At 28.4% G+C, this 15,796-nt stretch overlaps 2 protein-coding genes across 2 annotated transcripts in view; both read right to left on the bottom strand.

Annotated features, from left to right (window-relative positions):
* Nucleotides 1-3,993: 3,993 nt before the first annotated feature.
* LOC113385938 (inositol polyphosphate 1-phosphatase-like) lies at nt 3,994-6,287 on the bottom strand. The gene is made up of 5 exons (XM_026623758.1): nt 6,032-6,287; nt 5,418-5,540; nt 5,204-5,354; nt 4,707-4,875; nt 3,994-4,462 (listed from the first exon to the last, which is right to left on the bottom strand). Exons 1-5 carry the CDS (start codon nt 6,269-6,271, stop codon nt 3,994-3,996), a joined length of 1,152 nt encoding a protein of 383 aa, XP_026479543.1. The 5' UTR covers nt 6,272-6,287.
* A 1,569-nt stretch (nt 6,288-7,856) lies between these two features.
* LOC113385937 (solute carrier family 22 member 5-like) overlaps nt 7,857-15,796 on the bottom strand; it is a 35,589-nt gene continuing 27,649 nt past the window's right edge. The window contains exons 3-10 of the mRNA XM_026623757.1: nt 12,005-12,248; nt 10,192-10,292; nt 9,943-10,105; nt 9,699-9,875; nt 9,077-9,298; nt 8,678-8,892; nt 8,234-8,421; nt 7,857-8,072 (exon numbers count right to left, since the gene is read on the bottom strand). Of these exons, the coding sequence (XP_026479542.1) occupies nt 7,857-8,072; nt 8,234-8,421; nt 8,678-8,892; nt 9,077-9,298; nt 9,699-9,875; nt 9,943-10,105; nt 10,192-10,292; nt 12,005-12,248 (1,526 nt within the window). The remainder of the gene's footprint in view (nt 8,073-8,233; nt 8,422-8,677; nt 8,893-9,076; nt 9,299-9,698; nt 9,876-9,942; nt 10,106-10,191; nt 10,293-12,004; nt 12,249-15,796) is intronic.

Here is a 15,796-nt window from a genome sequence, read left to right as displayed (position 1 = left end):
ACTACAAACTCTAGATATAAACCAATTTTTTTAAATATATTTTTGTGGGCTGCATAAATATATCAGTATTGTTAATGTCTGCATACCTACTCTACAAAAGAAGCAACAGAAAGATTTGTTTTTTTGTACAATTATAATATGTTATCGATAAAAAACAAAATTTATTATTACCCAATATTTATATGTATTACGGGAAAAGCTCATAAAAATTTTGTAATCTCAACAAAATAATGGTATGAAATTTATCTAAAAAATCACGAAATTATATCTGTAGTAGAGTTTGGTTCGAAAAGTCTATTTTACTAATTAATTAAATGCTGTATTGCGACAATACTACGGTATAGCAAAAATTTATAAATTTATTATTTATTGATATTTGTCAATGGATATTATTGTTAACTTACCGGAGAAAATGTTTGTTTTCTTGCAAAAAATCCTGTTTCCTTATTTTATGTTTTCCCGAAGTTGTAAGTTATTCCGAAATCGAAACCAAATTTGGAAAAACTATGTGTGTGTGTGCCGATTTATGATCTAATATCATATCATAAGAAATTTCGTCGACGTTTTTTTAAAACATTTGGTCCGATTAAAAAAAAACAAATTAAAACCATTTATATATAACTAGCGTTGGCCAATAGAGTGCTAAAATCGGCCAAGCAGTTTCTTTGAAATTATCAGAGAAGTGTAAACATTTTCGTCCACGTTTTAGCCCATAATCATAAATCGATTGTAAAAATTCAAAAACTGTTTGAAAGATATTGGTTGGGAATCGCGTTAATTAGTTTTTGGTAAAGATCGGCTGGGCCATCGGGCCGTTTCTCCATAATTAAAAATTTAAGAAAATGGCGATTTAAGTGAAACTTTGTATGACGGTAAATTACATGGCCTGAATGAACATACTAAAATATTATAGGCCTGGCATAAACGACTGAATTATTATTAAAAATTCAACAAAATGAAATTGCGCTTCGTGCTTAAGCGATTCTAATCAGAATCTTTGCCAAATCATATGAACGTTCTACGTTTCGTAGGTATGTGCTACGGATTTCAGTTTACGTTCACTTTTGAATAAATTACGTTTCGAGAACCTGAATTTGATGAAATAAAATATGTTAATCAAATAATTTAATTTATGCATTATTAAAGACCTGGGATAAGCGATTGAATTTATTATTAAAAATTCTGCAAAATTTAGAATTGCGTCCAGCGATTGAGCGATTCTAATCAGAATCTTTGCCAATTCATATGACGTTCTACGTTTCGTAGGTATGTGCTACGGATTTCAGCTTTTAAACTAATTACGTTTTGAGAACCCGAATTTGATGAAATGAAATGTGTCAAACAAATAATTCAATTTATATATTATTATAGGCCTAGGATAAGCGATTAAATTATTATTAAAAATTCAACAATATTCGGAATTGCGTCCCCCGCTTTAGCGATTCTAATCAGAATCTATGCCAAATCGTTCTACGTTCCGTAGATAAGTACTACGGATTACAGTTTACATTCATTTTTAAATAAATTACGTTTTGAGAACCCAAATTTGATGAAATGATAAGCGTTAAACAAATAATTTAATTTATATAATTATAGGAATTATAAGAACGTTTCAAAGATGTCAATTGGAAATGGCATAGATTAATTATTAGTTAAAGCGAAAATTCAAATTTCGAAATAAACAGTTAAACTAATTTCATATAAATACCTTAATCTCAATTCTTAATGATTAAGCTGATTATATACGCATTTCGTGAAGATCATGCAACTTGTCTTAAGGCAAAATGCTACTTATAATCATCTTGTAATACGGTTTGTTTAAACATTTATTTCACTAATTAATTAAAAGCTACATATATTGAACACACTATGATATAAAGTTTGATATTTGCCACTATATATTGTTAATATATTTTATTTTATTTTGCAAAACTTACACATGACATCGCTAACACATGGGTAACACCGTGAAGTCATACCCATGTCATACCGTTATTTATTAGTGGTTCTCTTATTTTATCTATGGTGGTATCACTGAATTTGAAATTTAGCATTGCGTTGCGTTGCGCACTTCAGTTCAGTTTTTAGTTGTGCTCTGGTCGTGCTGGAGCATTGTTTGTGCGTTATTTGTTGTAAACAGTTATACAATTAAGTGCAAGAAAAAGTTCGATCGAATTGTGTTTTTATTAATGTGAAACGTTAATTATTTCTTATGTTCAATGTATCACTTTCTCTCAACGTACTATTTGAAATAATTTGCGTGATTTTGTGATTAGGAACTAAAGTGATCAATAAAATAAACATAACCTGCAAAGGAAACGTGTGGTCGTTAGAGGTATGCAGTCTTTGATTGTTTTTGAAAAATATATGCCTGTTATTTGCTGACTACATATTTACTTTCATTTTAATTTATTTTGATACGATTGCAAGATTTTTATGAACGATTTAAAAAAAAAAAGCGTTGTGTTTGTAAAAATTATTTATGGTATTAACTTATACTGAACATTCAATATGTGTATGTGAGTTGTCGTAAACAATATATTGTTTTATTGCAACCTAACATAACACTATGTAAATAAATGATGAAATTTAGCTTGTTATATTTATTTCATCAGAATCTTATTGCTTCCCTTGTGTATTAGGATTGATAGTTACTAATTCCGATTGATCAACATTGTGTGATGATTGACCTACACAGCTTTTATTTATAATTTACATTTATTAATATAATTTTTCATTTACATTCACTCATAATTTGTCAGATAATCATATGCTATTAAAGGTTCAAAAGCTATTAATGGAATGTTCATTTGTTCTCTTGTCGATGTTTGGTCACAATTATTATTTCAAATTAATGGCAAAGAATACTTCACCATTTATTGACCACACATGACACAGTGATTGATCCTGAACACCTTTGTTTGATGGTTGTCATACACAATTTTTTGTGATTCACATCTGATGAAATGATATTTCATCATTATCCCACAATTTGTCAGGTCATCATGCACTAGTAAAAAGTCGAAAGCTACTAATATAGTGTTTATTTGTTTTCTTGCCGATGTTTGGTCAGGATTTTATTTGAAAATAATATTGAAAAATACCTTTTTATAACACGCATCTTCTAGCAAAATTTTTCTCGCATAATTTTATGTTATGAATTTAATGGTATCTTTGGTCCAAGTACAGTAATCTTGTATCTTAACATATATTTAATGTGATCAGATAAAATTATTCAAATATATTATGAAAATTTTATACGTTTGATATTATTATGAAATTGATATTACAATTTTCTACTGCTATGCAGTGTAGCAAGTAACCAATGCATTTATTAACACATGCAGGACTTTTCGTTTAGTTGCTAACAATTTAAATTCAGATTTTCTAAAAATTACAAGAATATAAATCTAACAGTTTGCTTTCAATATGGTCAAAGAATAAATCTATAAAATCGAGTAGCATTTTATTTTCTTTCTCTCAGAATATATGACATAAAAAATTCAACTTTGGGTAACAAAATTCAGTTTACCGCTATATAACATCAATACTTTATTTCACAAATATGTCGTACATATATGTATGAATCTCTATTTACATAATTTTTCATTATTCAAATTACGTTGTATAATTTAAATATATATATATTCATATTTATAATATATTAATATTTTGAAAAGAATAATTTTCATTATAGGTAATTAACTTAAGATGACTATAATTACCTAGTTTCATATATCGTTTCATAATATTTCTCAATTTTTATATACATTATTTTATTATTTCTGATCAGGTCTCTTAATTATTTAAAACTATTGGAATCTACATATAAATGCTTCATCTCAAGGAATTCGAAAAGTTATTTAAGTATCATGTATATAAGTAACACACTGATATCAATGGCAGTCGTTCCATCCATTTTTTCCTGACAATGTATATGTTATCTTATAACAAACTTACTTTTTCAACAAATATAGATTTGTTCTCAATAGCTTATTTATTGTACTTATTGCACATCATAGTTAAAAGCTCCTGCAATTTTTTAGGATCTTTATAAGCTATTAATCCATTTGAATTCTTATTTTCTTTATTGTATGTGATGCAAAGATCATTTGGTATTTCTGAGTTCATACTTTGTGATACTGTTGGTGCAAACTGTATAATTCCACCTCCCATCGCTCTTAATATTGCATGGGGACCACATGTGTCCCATTTGTATGTTGATCCTCTTGACAAAATAAAACAATCACAATTATCAATAATAACATTAAGTATTTTGTACCCTGCTCCAGCAAGAGGGACAGTACAGACACCATGCTGTTGAAGGTAATTAATTAATTCTTCATTTTCATTGGAACTGACTGCAAATGTTAAGTTTTGTCTGATATCATTTTTGATATTGTGTTCAGAATGCTTTTTCGTCTTGTCGAAGGTTACTCCCCAATAAATCTTGCTGGTATACCTAATTATGTAGATTGCTTATGTTAAATTATAATCATACAGAAAATTTCAACACATGATGATGCAGTAGTAATATAAAAGTGCTTTGCATTTATAAGATAGCAAAACAAAGAAATTTTTTTTAATAAATTAATATAATCTCGATATTTTATAATAACTTCAATTAATATCTTGGTAAAATTAGTAATAAAAAGGTAAAATGTTCAGCATATATGTAAATTTTTATTTACATTAATACTACTAACCTTTCATTGGATAAGGTATGGAAAGGTTGATTTATAATTCCAAGTATCGGTTCACCTGTCTTCTGACTATAGACACCGATCAGAACAGTCGCACAAATTAAACCATTTGATAATACTCCTTTTAAACTGCTTTCTTTTTGATCTCCTCGTATATATTCTAAAGTTGCATCTATAAATTATATAATTGAATTAAAAATAATATAATCATTACTTTTTATTGTATGATAAATTAAATAAGCAAATGCAATTAAAAAAAATAGAAATTAAAGCAGTGTTATCATATGTTATGTATTGATTTATTAGAAATGATTTCATAGAACTTTCAAGATACTTAAAAGTGCACTGTAGTATAAAATTATTTTGTCTTAAGTGAGCTTGAAGTGACAAATTGCCTCTAATCATAAATGTTGGTATTTAATATTGGTTATATTCTGACCTTTTAAAAACTAATTCTACATGAACACTTTTTGTGCAACATTTTAATTTAGTTCTCTCACCTATCGGATCAATCCATATAGCCATATCCTTCATATTTTCTATCTCAAATGTTGGAAAATCATGACTAGTGCTATTTTCAATGTCTTCGTGAGTTATTTCTCTATGAACTTCTTTTGCTAATATTTCAGCACATGGTCCATCATCACATACCTAAATTTAACTTTTTATTTTATACATGCTTACAATTCTCTAGTGTTTGGATAGCTTATTCACCTTTTGTAAGAGAGCACTGGTTTCGGCTTCCGTTTCTTTAACACTCACAATAATACTCTCACCCATAGTGTTACTGAATTTATTATTCTCTTCTCCATGTATGAAATCGTGGAGTTCTGGAAACTGAATATTTACAATTGTATTACTGGAAACTGAATATTATTCATTTGTACTAGGGAATAATAAAAATGTTATGATTTTCATATTATTAGCTATTACAATAGCTTTTAACCATATAAATTTTTAGGGAAATATTTTGTAATAGTTTTGAATTGAGTTATATATATATTGAATTGAGTGCCCACTGGTGGGTCATTCTTATATATATTTATTAATATATTTTGCCCCCATGATTGGATCAGATTGAAATAGAATGTGAAAATAAAATGTATTGGATACAATAGCATTGCCAATAAAGACGATTAGCTATATACGGTGATGAATATTTTAATGTATCGGGATGAACAGAATTAAATCGTTATTTTTCATAATTAAGAACGATTTACAAAATGTATCACATTGTTTGTTAGTAAATCATTCTAGACATAAGGATTCCTATTATTAGATTATAACACTGTCGAACTAAGATTGATAAACTGACAATATTGCATTACCTTAGTGGAAATATCATGTCGCACTGATTCTTGTATCAAAACATCTGCTAATGTTTTAAAGTCCTGAAAAAATCTTGGATTTGCATCGTTCTTTTTCTCCTCGATTAATTTACTGAATAAATATTCATTTTGTCTACATATTCTTGCGATATTTGCTGCCTTTTCAGATACGAGTATTAAAGATTTAAGTAAATCAGTCATGTTAGAAGACGTGCACAATTTTATTGTAGAAAAATACATTCACTGTATAATTAGTTTACTGTTTAATCGTAAACTATAACTGGATTATTCACATTTGCCTAACTTGGGCATTGATTTTGACAGGTCTTGTGCTGTCAAAGTGACAGTTCAATATTATTGTGTGCTGGCATCTTCCTGGGAAGCCCTTGTACGAAATTGGATTAGGTTCTGCTCTGTACACTTCTAATTTTGAATTGAGCGAAGAAAAAAAATCGCTAAAATTACATGAATATCGACTTTTGATTAGTCAAATTATCGACTTCATGATATAAATGTGACATGTAATTTTAATTTTTGTCATTTGAACTTTAAAAATTAAATTTACTTTACTACTATTTGCTAATTAACTTATTAAAATAATCCCAGTATCGGAATACATTTAGACTTTTTTAATCGAATCAGCAATGGTCTACGTGATAATTTGTATTAAGTACCTCGTAATTTTTATGTATTGTATGATATATCTAGATTTGTGTCGACATTGCTCCATTGCAATTAACAACTAGTCGGGATCAAGGCATCGCGCCTTAAGGCAAGTTGCTTGAACTTCCCGTACCGTAACTAAAAATCTTGGCACGGAACCCAAACAAAAACTACACAAAATGTGTAAACCTTATTAAAATCTCTATAAAATATCTGATAATTTGATGTGCATAAGTCCCAATAAACATTTTTGACCGGCAAATGACATTTGTTTAACTTATTTTCATTGAATGTCCATAACCGCTAGACCTGCCTTCCCAAAAATTTAATCAGTTCTTCATCTTGTCAATACAAGTAAAATGTTTTTTGAATAATAAAAATCGAATGCTTTGTTCTCTTAAAAACTGAGTAAAAAGTAATCAGCACATCTTCTATCAATAGCAATCAAATGTTTTTTGAATCGCCCAAAATCGTGAAAAATTGTATCTAAACATACACACACACCCACACACACATATATACATCCATTTTTTCTAAGGTATGCTAAAATGTTCAAAAACCTTTGGAACGTAAAGATATGCAAAAATTTTCATTTTCGATTTTCTTGCGAGTACTATAATTTACCCTACGGGAAGTTAAAAATGAAATATGATTTTTGTCTTCATTAATATTTTTTTGTCAACAAGAATATTGTCAATCTGTATATTATAGTACAGCTCTTGTTTGAAAATATTTAGTATTTTCAACTTATAGAGCATCTTCATCATGTGCTCTAGTATTAAAAGTATAGTATATGGCCCTTTCAATCACGCGAATTATATTTAAATTTCCTAAAAATAAAGAGAAGTAACGTAACAGATCCAGTCAAACATAAATAAAATTGAAGTAAAAAATTGAAGTATGAATAGTTTTAATGTACTTAGTATCGCACTGATAATAAGGTGCCCTATACATACTTATAACTTATATAACTTAACTTAGATCAATAAGTGATTCTGAAAGTTACTTTAAATTTATTGATTATTTACTTAACCTAACATTGTCACACTCAAAGTCGATTTGAATCAATTATAATACCATGAATGAAATGTAAGTGTAAAAAAAATGCTTATATTATTCATACATAATTTACACGAGATAATTTTATAAATATATAATTTTATCAGCTCTTCTGTGGAGTTTTTTCTTCTTCAGACTTATATGTATTTTTTCTTGGAAACGTCCAAAATTTCTGCGACTTTCCAAAAATTTGTGCTTCCGCCAATGTATCTGGTAACTTTTGGTGTAAGGTCTCAGGCAATAGTAGCTCCGCCACTAACCCCGAGAACATCATAAGTGATATAAACAAATACGGATATCGTACATCATATGTGGTACCCTGAAATTAGATAAATGATTTGATGCATTCAGTATTTTCAAAATCTCCTAAATTTTCAGAATTTCCGGTATCATCATTATAGTTGGTTATTTGAATTATCTTACAACAAATGGGATATTGAAATAATTATTTATACGTAACATCTCCTTGAATATTCTTACCAAATATGAAATATAAGGACCCAAAATACTGGATGCGTTTCCCAAAATTACACCAAGTGCTACTCCTGTTTGTCTCAGACATGTAGGATATACTTCTACTCCTTGAACCATTAGAACGTAGAAGGAAACGCTGACACAAAATTTGATGATTGCTGCAAATATGCTTGTAAATATGTGCATTGATGGATCTGTGGATGATAAGATTAATCTGATATTAAACTTTTTGTATAAGTTCTATGGGCATTTTCAATAATTGTTGAGAAAAGTATTTAAAATTCAAAAGCAGACATTTGAATAACAAATAACCAAGTTTTATTAATTGTAGCTTCTCTTCTGGATACGTTTTAGTTACATTATTTAACTGTAGTTTCATCCGCAACAATTTGAATCGATTTATAATTTTAATTTTTTAAAAATATTACGGTACTTTTTTCGATTTCTTGCCTGTTGATGTGTAGATTAGTGGTAGAGTCGTGCACAATGCTAATAAAAATGCCATGCATGCAGTCCATCTTCTTCCGATATAGTTTGTTGCAAATTTTCCAACTGGATAAGCTGGAAGTTCTGCGAATCCTTGATACAAATAGTTCAGAAATGGATTTCCATCCATATTACTTACATTTAAGTACAGTAAGAAGTAACTTAAACCGCAAACGATCCTGGAAATATTTAGACAATTAAATTCGTTCAGTTTTTCAAACACTAAAACATTTCTAAATATGTTCCTAACTAAAATCTATATATAAAATTTGATCAACAAATTTTAAATTTGTAATTTTTGAAAAATATTTTGTAAAACTACTTCTTAGCTTCGATCTCATATTTTAGTGCCTAAGTTTTTACCAGCATATCAATAACATTATCGTGTTCTTGGCGAGCGACCAGCTTGTGAATAAACTCATCATTCCAAAAACATGTTCAGGTTCAGACGAATAATCTTTTAGCATTTCTAATGCATCATCATTTAATGTTGCACCATTAACTTTGGCAATTGTGCGTAAAGTTTTTTCGCATTTTTTCATTTTCCCCCTGCTTGCTAGCCATCTTGGTGATTCAATCATATATCTAGAAAAATATACATTAAATTTACTTACTTGTTTATTATTATTATTTACTTACTTACTTGTTATTAATTAAAAATATTGCAAATGGCAATGAAGAAACCAGAACAAAATCAAACCAATTTCTCAACCACCACATCAAAAGCGGCATTGTGCAAATTCCAAATGTCCATCCAATTCCTTGTAACATAGCGACATGTGAGTTTTCATCACTATAAGAAAATGATAAATAATACTTATTTATAATTATAGAGATTGATAAATTCATATAAACTCTATTTCAAGATATATTATTTTGATCATTTCTAATTTCACTAAGTACTTTAAATTTTATAAAAATTTTTGCAGCATGTGAAGTCACTTTTATCACTTTGACTGAATATTAAAATTAAATTTTAGTTTACCTTGTGGATATTTCCATTCCTATGACAAGAACAGTCTGGTATAAAGACATCTGCGGCAGTGCAGTCACCACATATCCAAATACATACCAATAATATGAACTAGTAAGAAATAAGTTGAATATTTTTCCTACGATAATCAACACCATGCTGAGAAAAAATACTGGTTTCCTTCCTATTCTGTTGGAAAAAGGTTTTCTTACAATCTATGAAAATATTGAATGAAATAAAATAAATAATATCTCACACATCTCCTAATTGTCCAAACACTAGAGCTCCAAACATTTCACCTATTCGGCCGATTATTAAAGAGTTTGTTACTCTCATTTCCTTATCGCATACCCAATTTTCTTGCATCGGTATTGTCAATTCAAACCAGGTTCTGTCAAACTCATATCCATGCTGGCATTCTGAAATATTTTTTTATGAAAACCTATAATATCTGATAATCGATCTGTGAGATGTACCAAATTACACTTATATAATTCACTCTTACTTATAGTCGAGTAGTTCTGGTTTGGATGAACGTTTGTCCAGTCTGTAATATTGTACATTTCACAAGAACTGTAGGAAGCTTGACCTTTGTTATTAATATTCCTGGAAAAGAAAATGCAGTGAATCAAGAAATAACTAGTGGTGTGTATGGCATCGTGACTTGAGGCAAATTGCTGGAACTTTCCGTACCGTAACGCAATGTTCGAGGAATACTGAATGTTTTCATATAGATTGTTATTAGAAATATTGTAACATTGTCTAATATTTATAAGAATTATATAGACTGAATTGCAAAGTTGAAATTATTTGTTTGAAGTATATTAGAACTACGGTCAGAATTAAAAATAAAATATGAATTATTTTGGTAATACAAAAAAAAAATAAAAAAAAATGAAAAAAAAAGTTGAAACAAAATTTTTTTTTCCAAAATCAATTATTTTATTAAGATAAACAGAAAGTTTTTTGAATCACTTAAATCGGACGCTTAATTCTGTCAAAAACAATCATTTTTTGCACATTTTGCTCCGTATCTTTGAAATGGCTGGGCCTGCCTCTGCCAAAAACTAACAAACACTTCTAGCAATCATTACTAATTGAATGTTTTTTAAATCATTCAAATCGGATGCTCCAATTCTCTCAAAAACTCGATTTCTATTTTCTGCATTCTTTCTTCTTTATCTCCGTAACTGCTCGACCTGCCTTTGCCAAAAACTAATCAGCACATCTCCCTATCAATAGGAATCGAATGTTTTTTGAACCATTCAAATCGGTTGATCCGTGCGCCCGAAAACGTGACAGGAAAATTGTATCCATACATACACGCACACACTCACACACACACACACACTCACACACACACATCCATTTTTTCTGAGGTATGCCAAAATGTTCAGAAACCTTCAAAACGTCGAGAAATGAAAAAATTTCTATTTAGATTTTCGGCCCATTACAATAACTTACCCTACGGGAAGTTAATTAACTTTTTATGAAGGAAATAAAACTTTTTGTAATAGTTCAAATAATGTAAGTAGCAATGTATTTGAGATCAGTTACCTATATGCACACCTACATATGATAAGTTTTCAAAAACAAATAATAACTTAATCGCGATTTCAAAAGAATGAGTATTATCTGTTTTGCTTACTCATAATAAGACAAACAGGATATGATGATATTCATAATTATTTGATTTTCATTAGTATTTAAAATACCCAGAAGAAATAAAAATAGTAATATTTTTCTTCGTACCCTTTTGAGTTCATTACTTTCTAATGCTTAATATATTTTTTTTATTTTATTTTTGAACAGCAATCAGAACCCAATAGTCCTATAAGCTGTTTTGCTGATTTGACTTAATACTAGTGTGTTTGACAGATGGCAACCCAAACAGTTGTCACATCTCTGTATGATAAATTATTATTACAATTTCTGTAATAGGGCGAGTATGGTGCAGCAATGCCGGGTGAGGGCTATTTTCAGTTGGAAACATATTGCTATCTATATTTCCAAGAGAAAGTCGTTGTCAATGTTGCCTGACAACAGGCTGCTCGAAGTGGGTATCGAACCGCTTACCTACGGGCCAGCCCTATGTTTTATAATGAGTGAATAAAATCACTCTGACAATAATATAACTATTTATTTTCATCTTAACACTTATTTCAATTCAATTTATATGTTCTTTTTTTGAATGACGGGTTTATTATATTTTAGTTATTTGAAGTAATTATTATATGAGTACGACAATGAGATTATTTCTACGTTTTTTACTATTAAAAAATTTTATTTATCTATTTTATGATATAATGATTGCTTACTTTGGAAGTGTTATTTCTTTCCATTCTTCTTCTGTGTAGTTGTAATTCGTTCTTCCTGGTACGTGACACCAATGTTCGGGTATGGTCATGGCCAAAATCATGTTCATGCAGGGCATAACTGCCAATAAAGCAAATGCGACATTGTACATGTAATTGAAGCGTCTTTGAAATGGACCATCATTTCCTACCGACTCCAGAACCGTATCAAACGCTGCATCTTTTTTGCCCATTTTAATTAGTAATCCTAGAATAAAAAAGCTTCTATTTTGAGTTGTTTCTACCAACTTCTTAAATAAATGTGTAGTATTAATGTTTTCTGAAAATTCAGATAAAATGTTTTGTGTTTTTGAAAGTCTATGACATTTTAGTTGTTTTTGGTTCATTTTCATATTTAGTGAGTGGTTGTGCGTGGCTAAATCCTGTTATTTGTACTATTTTTCATGGCGTATTTTTTTGCAATATACTTCTGGTAATATTTATGTGATTTGATCATCTTCATAATAATTATGCGATTCAAATTTGATAATAATTATAGATTAAGAATTATAGCTTAGGAAATATATTTATATTTTTAAACTATAGTTCACAATACTTTCTTGATTATACAAGTATGGTTCTTTGTCTGTTTCGGTAAAATGTTTTAACTTAACTGATACCTCAACTTTTTCTCATTTACCTTCCTACTCCTTAGATATAATATTAAATTATACAATATTTTTTCAATAGGAGTATGGTATCGTATGATACAAATTTTAGATTGGTTAGTTATAAAAATGATTCTTATCTAATTTCTACATTTTGTTAGTCCTTTCATCTTTACACAATTCAAATTGCTTTTATGCAGCGCAAAACAATAAAATATAATTGCATCTTATGCAAGTGCAGCATGTTTAAAATATATTTTTACCATTTTATACATTATAAAATAATATGCACCTTAACAAAATATTTTTTCATAAAACCTAAATATTTCATATTTATTGAAATTGATAACCCATTATACAAACATTACTGACTTCATATATTTATTCGAAACACTATGTAATGATGAAATTACCCGATAATAGGAAAATAGCTATAGTGATATATAATAGCCATAATGATTTTTATTGGTTTTTATTGTCTTTTAAAACAGAATCACAAATATAATTTTTTATCTCTTAACTTTTTTCATCAGAACACAATTTGCACATTATTGATTTTTTTTTTGATTTAGCGCTAAACGTTTTTAAGATAAGTTTCATTTTCGATACAACACTAAATATAAAGCTATTTTTAACATATAATAAAATTATTTTTTCATACTTATTCAGATTATGCACATTAGTATTAATAAGTAATTTGCTTTTTCGTAATAAGCCTATTCTACTCTAATACACCAATTCGTTGTAAACGCCCATAAAACTGACGATAATTTTGTTTATTAAATTTGATTATAAATCACTACTTATATAATTACCTAAAATCACATACAATATAACTCTTAATATTTCAAGTATTTTTTCACATAATGTTTTACTATAGTATTAGAAAATATGCCCACTGACTCCTACATATTCTGTTGTAACGGTTATTTTTCGAACATGTGGCTCGCAAGTTTTTCGCAGTGCGCACATGGAGAACAATGACTGAACTAATTCAGGCTTTCAATCTCTTAATACAATGAGAGCTCTCAAACAGTCTGTTGATAAGAAAAGATAGCAATAAATAGCAGAAATCTTATTTTATATTTTTTAATTATTGTTTGTTTCCATCATAGAAATGATTATTATCATATTTGATTTGTAGAATTTACTCTAAATCTCTTGGTTGTTTGGTTTGCGCTATTAGTTTACTCTGAGCTTAAAATTTTAACGTATTACGCAGCAAATTTCTTTATATATATATATATATATATATATAAATATAATAGTATTTTTTGATGAGAGATATTACGTTTTTTATTTAATCAATCAATTTCTACGTGGGTTCAACGCCTATTATATACGTTACTTTACATGTACAGACTGTAGCATTTCTCGAACATTTACAATTTTCTTTTTTTTGTTTTTATTCAAAAATGTTAATTACATACAAAAATAAGGTGAAGTTACTGTTTTATATATAAATTCTTCGTATGTATCTAGATGAGTCAAATCAGTATTCTAACCAAATATTATATTAATTATCGTTACATCTAAATTATCTAACTAAATATTATCTAACTTTATTTTATTTATTAATTACATTGATACTTGATTTTTTGCACAAGTACAAATGCAAGTATTAATGTATTATAATAATACTATATTTCATGTATACTAGACTTGGATATTTCTTCTGGCTTCGGGCTTTTTTTAGACTTTGCTTTTTCTTTTACAAATTTAAGGTAGATATCCAGTGCTTGCTAGACCGCATTTTTAAGCCATGACCAGCTCTAGTGTTTAAATATTAGTCTGATTTCAAATTTGTGATAATTATTTATTTTGTTTTTTCAAGAACTAATGTAGAAGATCATCAGAAGGTATCCCGGTACTAATAAAAACTAATATGCTGATACCTATTCGTTTAATATAATAATCAGTAAGTTAGGTATGTATCAAATATTTCGTTGAAAACTTCTACTTAAACATTGATTTTATAAGCTAATATAGTTAGAAACTAATTGTCGAGTAATAGCTTGAAACTGCTTTCCAACCACCTAAGTAAATAATCCACTATATTAAAATATTTGAACTTAGCGATTCATTATCTTATATCTATCAGATTTTATAGAGCAAACTCTTATTGCTTAGCTACCACTTAATTTTTACCATGGAAAATCATAAAATTGTGATATATTATACAACGTTTCAAAAAACAACAATATAAAAGCAATTAGTTTTTTATAAGCCTGCCAGGCGTTCAGGCAAATATATGCACAAGGCATTGGGACCAAGGCTGTTTTGCCATGTTTTTGATATACAGGCCAATCACAAATGTGAAATTTTCATACAAAATATTTGAACAGAAAATATACATTTAAGAAATATTAATAATTGAAATATTTTATATATTAGAATTTCTGTAATACAGGTAATTTCTCAATATCTGCCTGAGTTGGTAATAGAATCTGAAACTTAAGGTTTCAAAGCCTAAGCTTTTACTATAAAACCACCACACTCTGAAGCCCAATTTGGCTTAGAAATGCAAAAAGCTTCAATGAATAATCTAGCATCCACGTAATTTGAAAATAAAATTGTTTTTCCGGGTATAGTATATTTCGCGCAAACTATTTGCTTACATTCTCTTTCTACATTATATAGTTTACTTTTGTTGCATCATTACCACCCATACTTTGCAAAATATATAATGTTTTTAGTTTATGTTCACTAGATAATATTTATGTACATTTAATTTATATCGCTGATAATTATTCCACTCTGGGTTATTTAATTGTTTAATGGTCATTTTGATTATTTATTTCAATTATCTCAATATTAAACGATTATTGTTTAATTATTTTCATATCAGTAATGTTTACTGGCCTTGTGTATCTTTGAACCATAAATCTACTGTTAGAGTATAATTTATTCATGCAGATAAAAATTGTCTCGTCATCTTACAATTAGATTAAGATGAAGACGTGACGCTACTAGACTGTTTATATTAAATTGGTGCAAGGAATTAACATCTATATTCGGCAAATACGTAAGATTTAATTAAAGTTATTTTAGATATAATTATTGCTTACAGTTTGCACTTAGAGACTTCTTTATCTTAATTTCACTCTTGAGGTAATTTACCATTCCACCTTATTTGTGATTTCAAAAA

This window comes from Ctenocephalides felis, unplaced genomic scaffold (genome assembly GCF_003426905.1).
Source record: "Ctenocephalides felis isolate EL2017-DRISC unplaced genomic scaffold, ASM342690v1 CF-g0.4_SCAFFOLD_03571, whole genome shotgun sequence".
NCBI classification, from domain to species: Eukaryota; Metazoa; Arthropoda; class Insecta; order Siphonaptera; family Pulicidae; genus Ctenocephalides; species Ctenocephalides felis.
The sequence above is the reverse complement of the archived record's forward strand: the minus strand, read 5'-3'. Positions and strand labels throughout refer to the sequence as shown.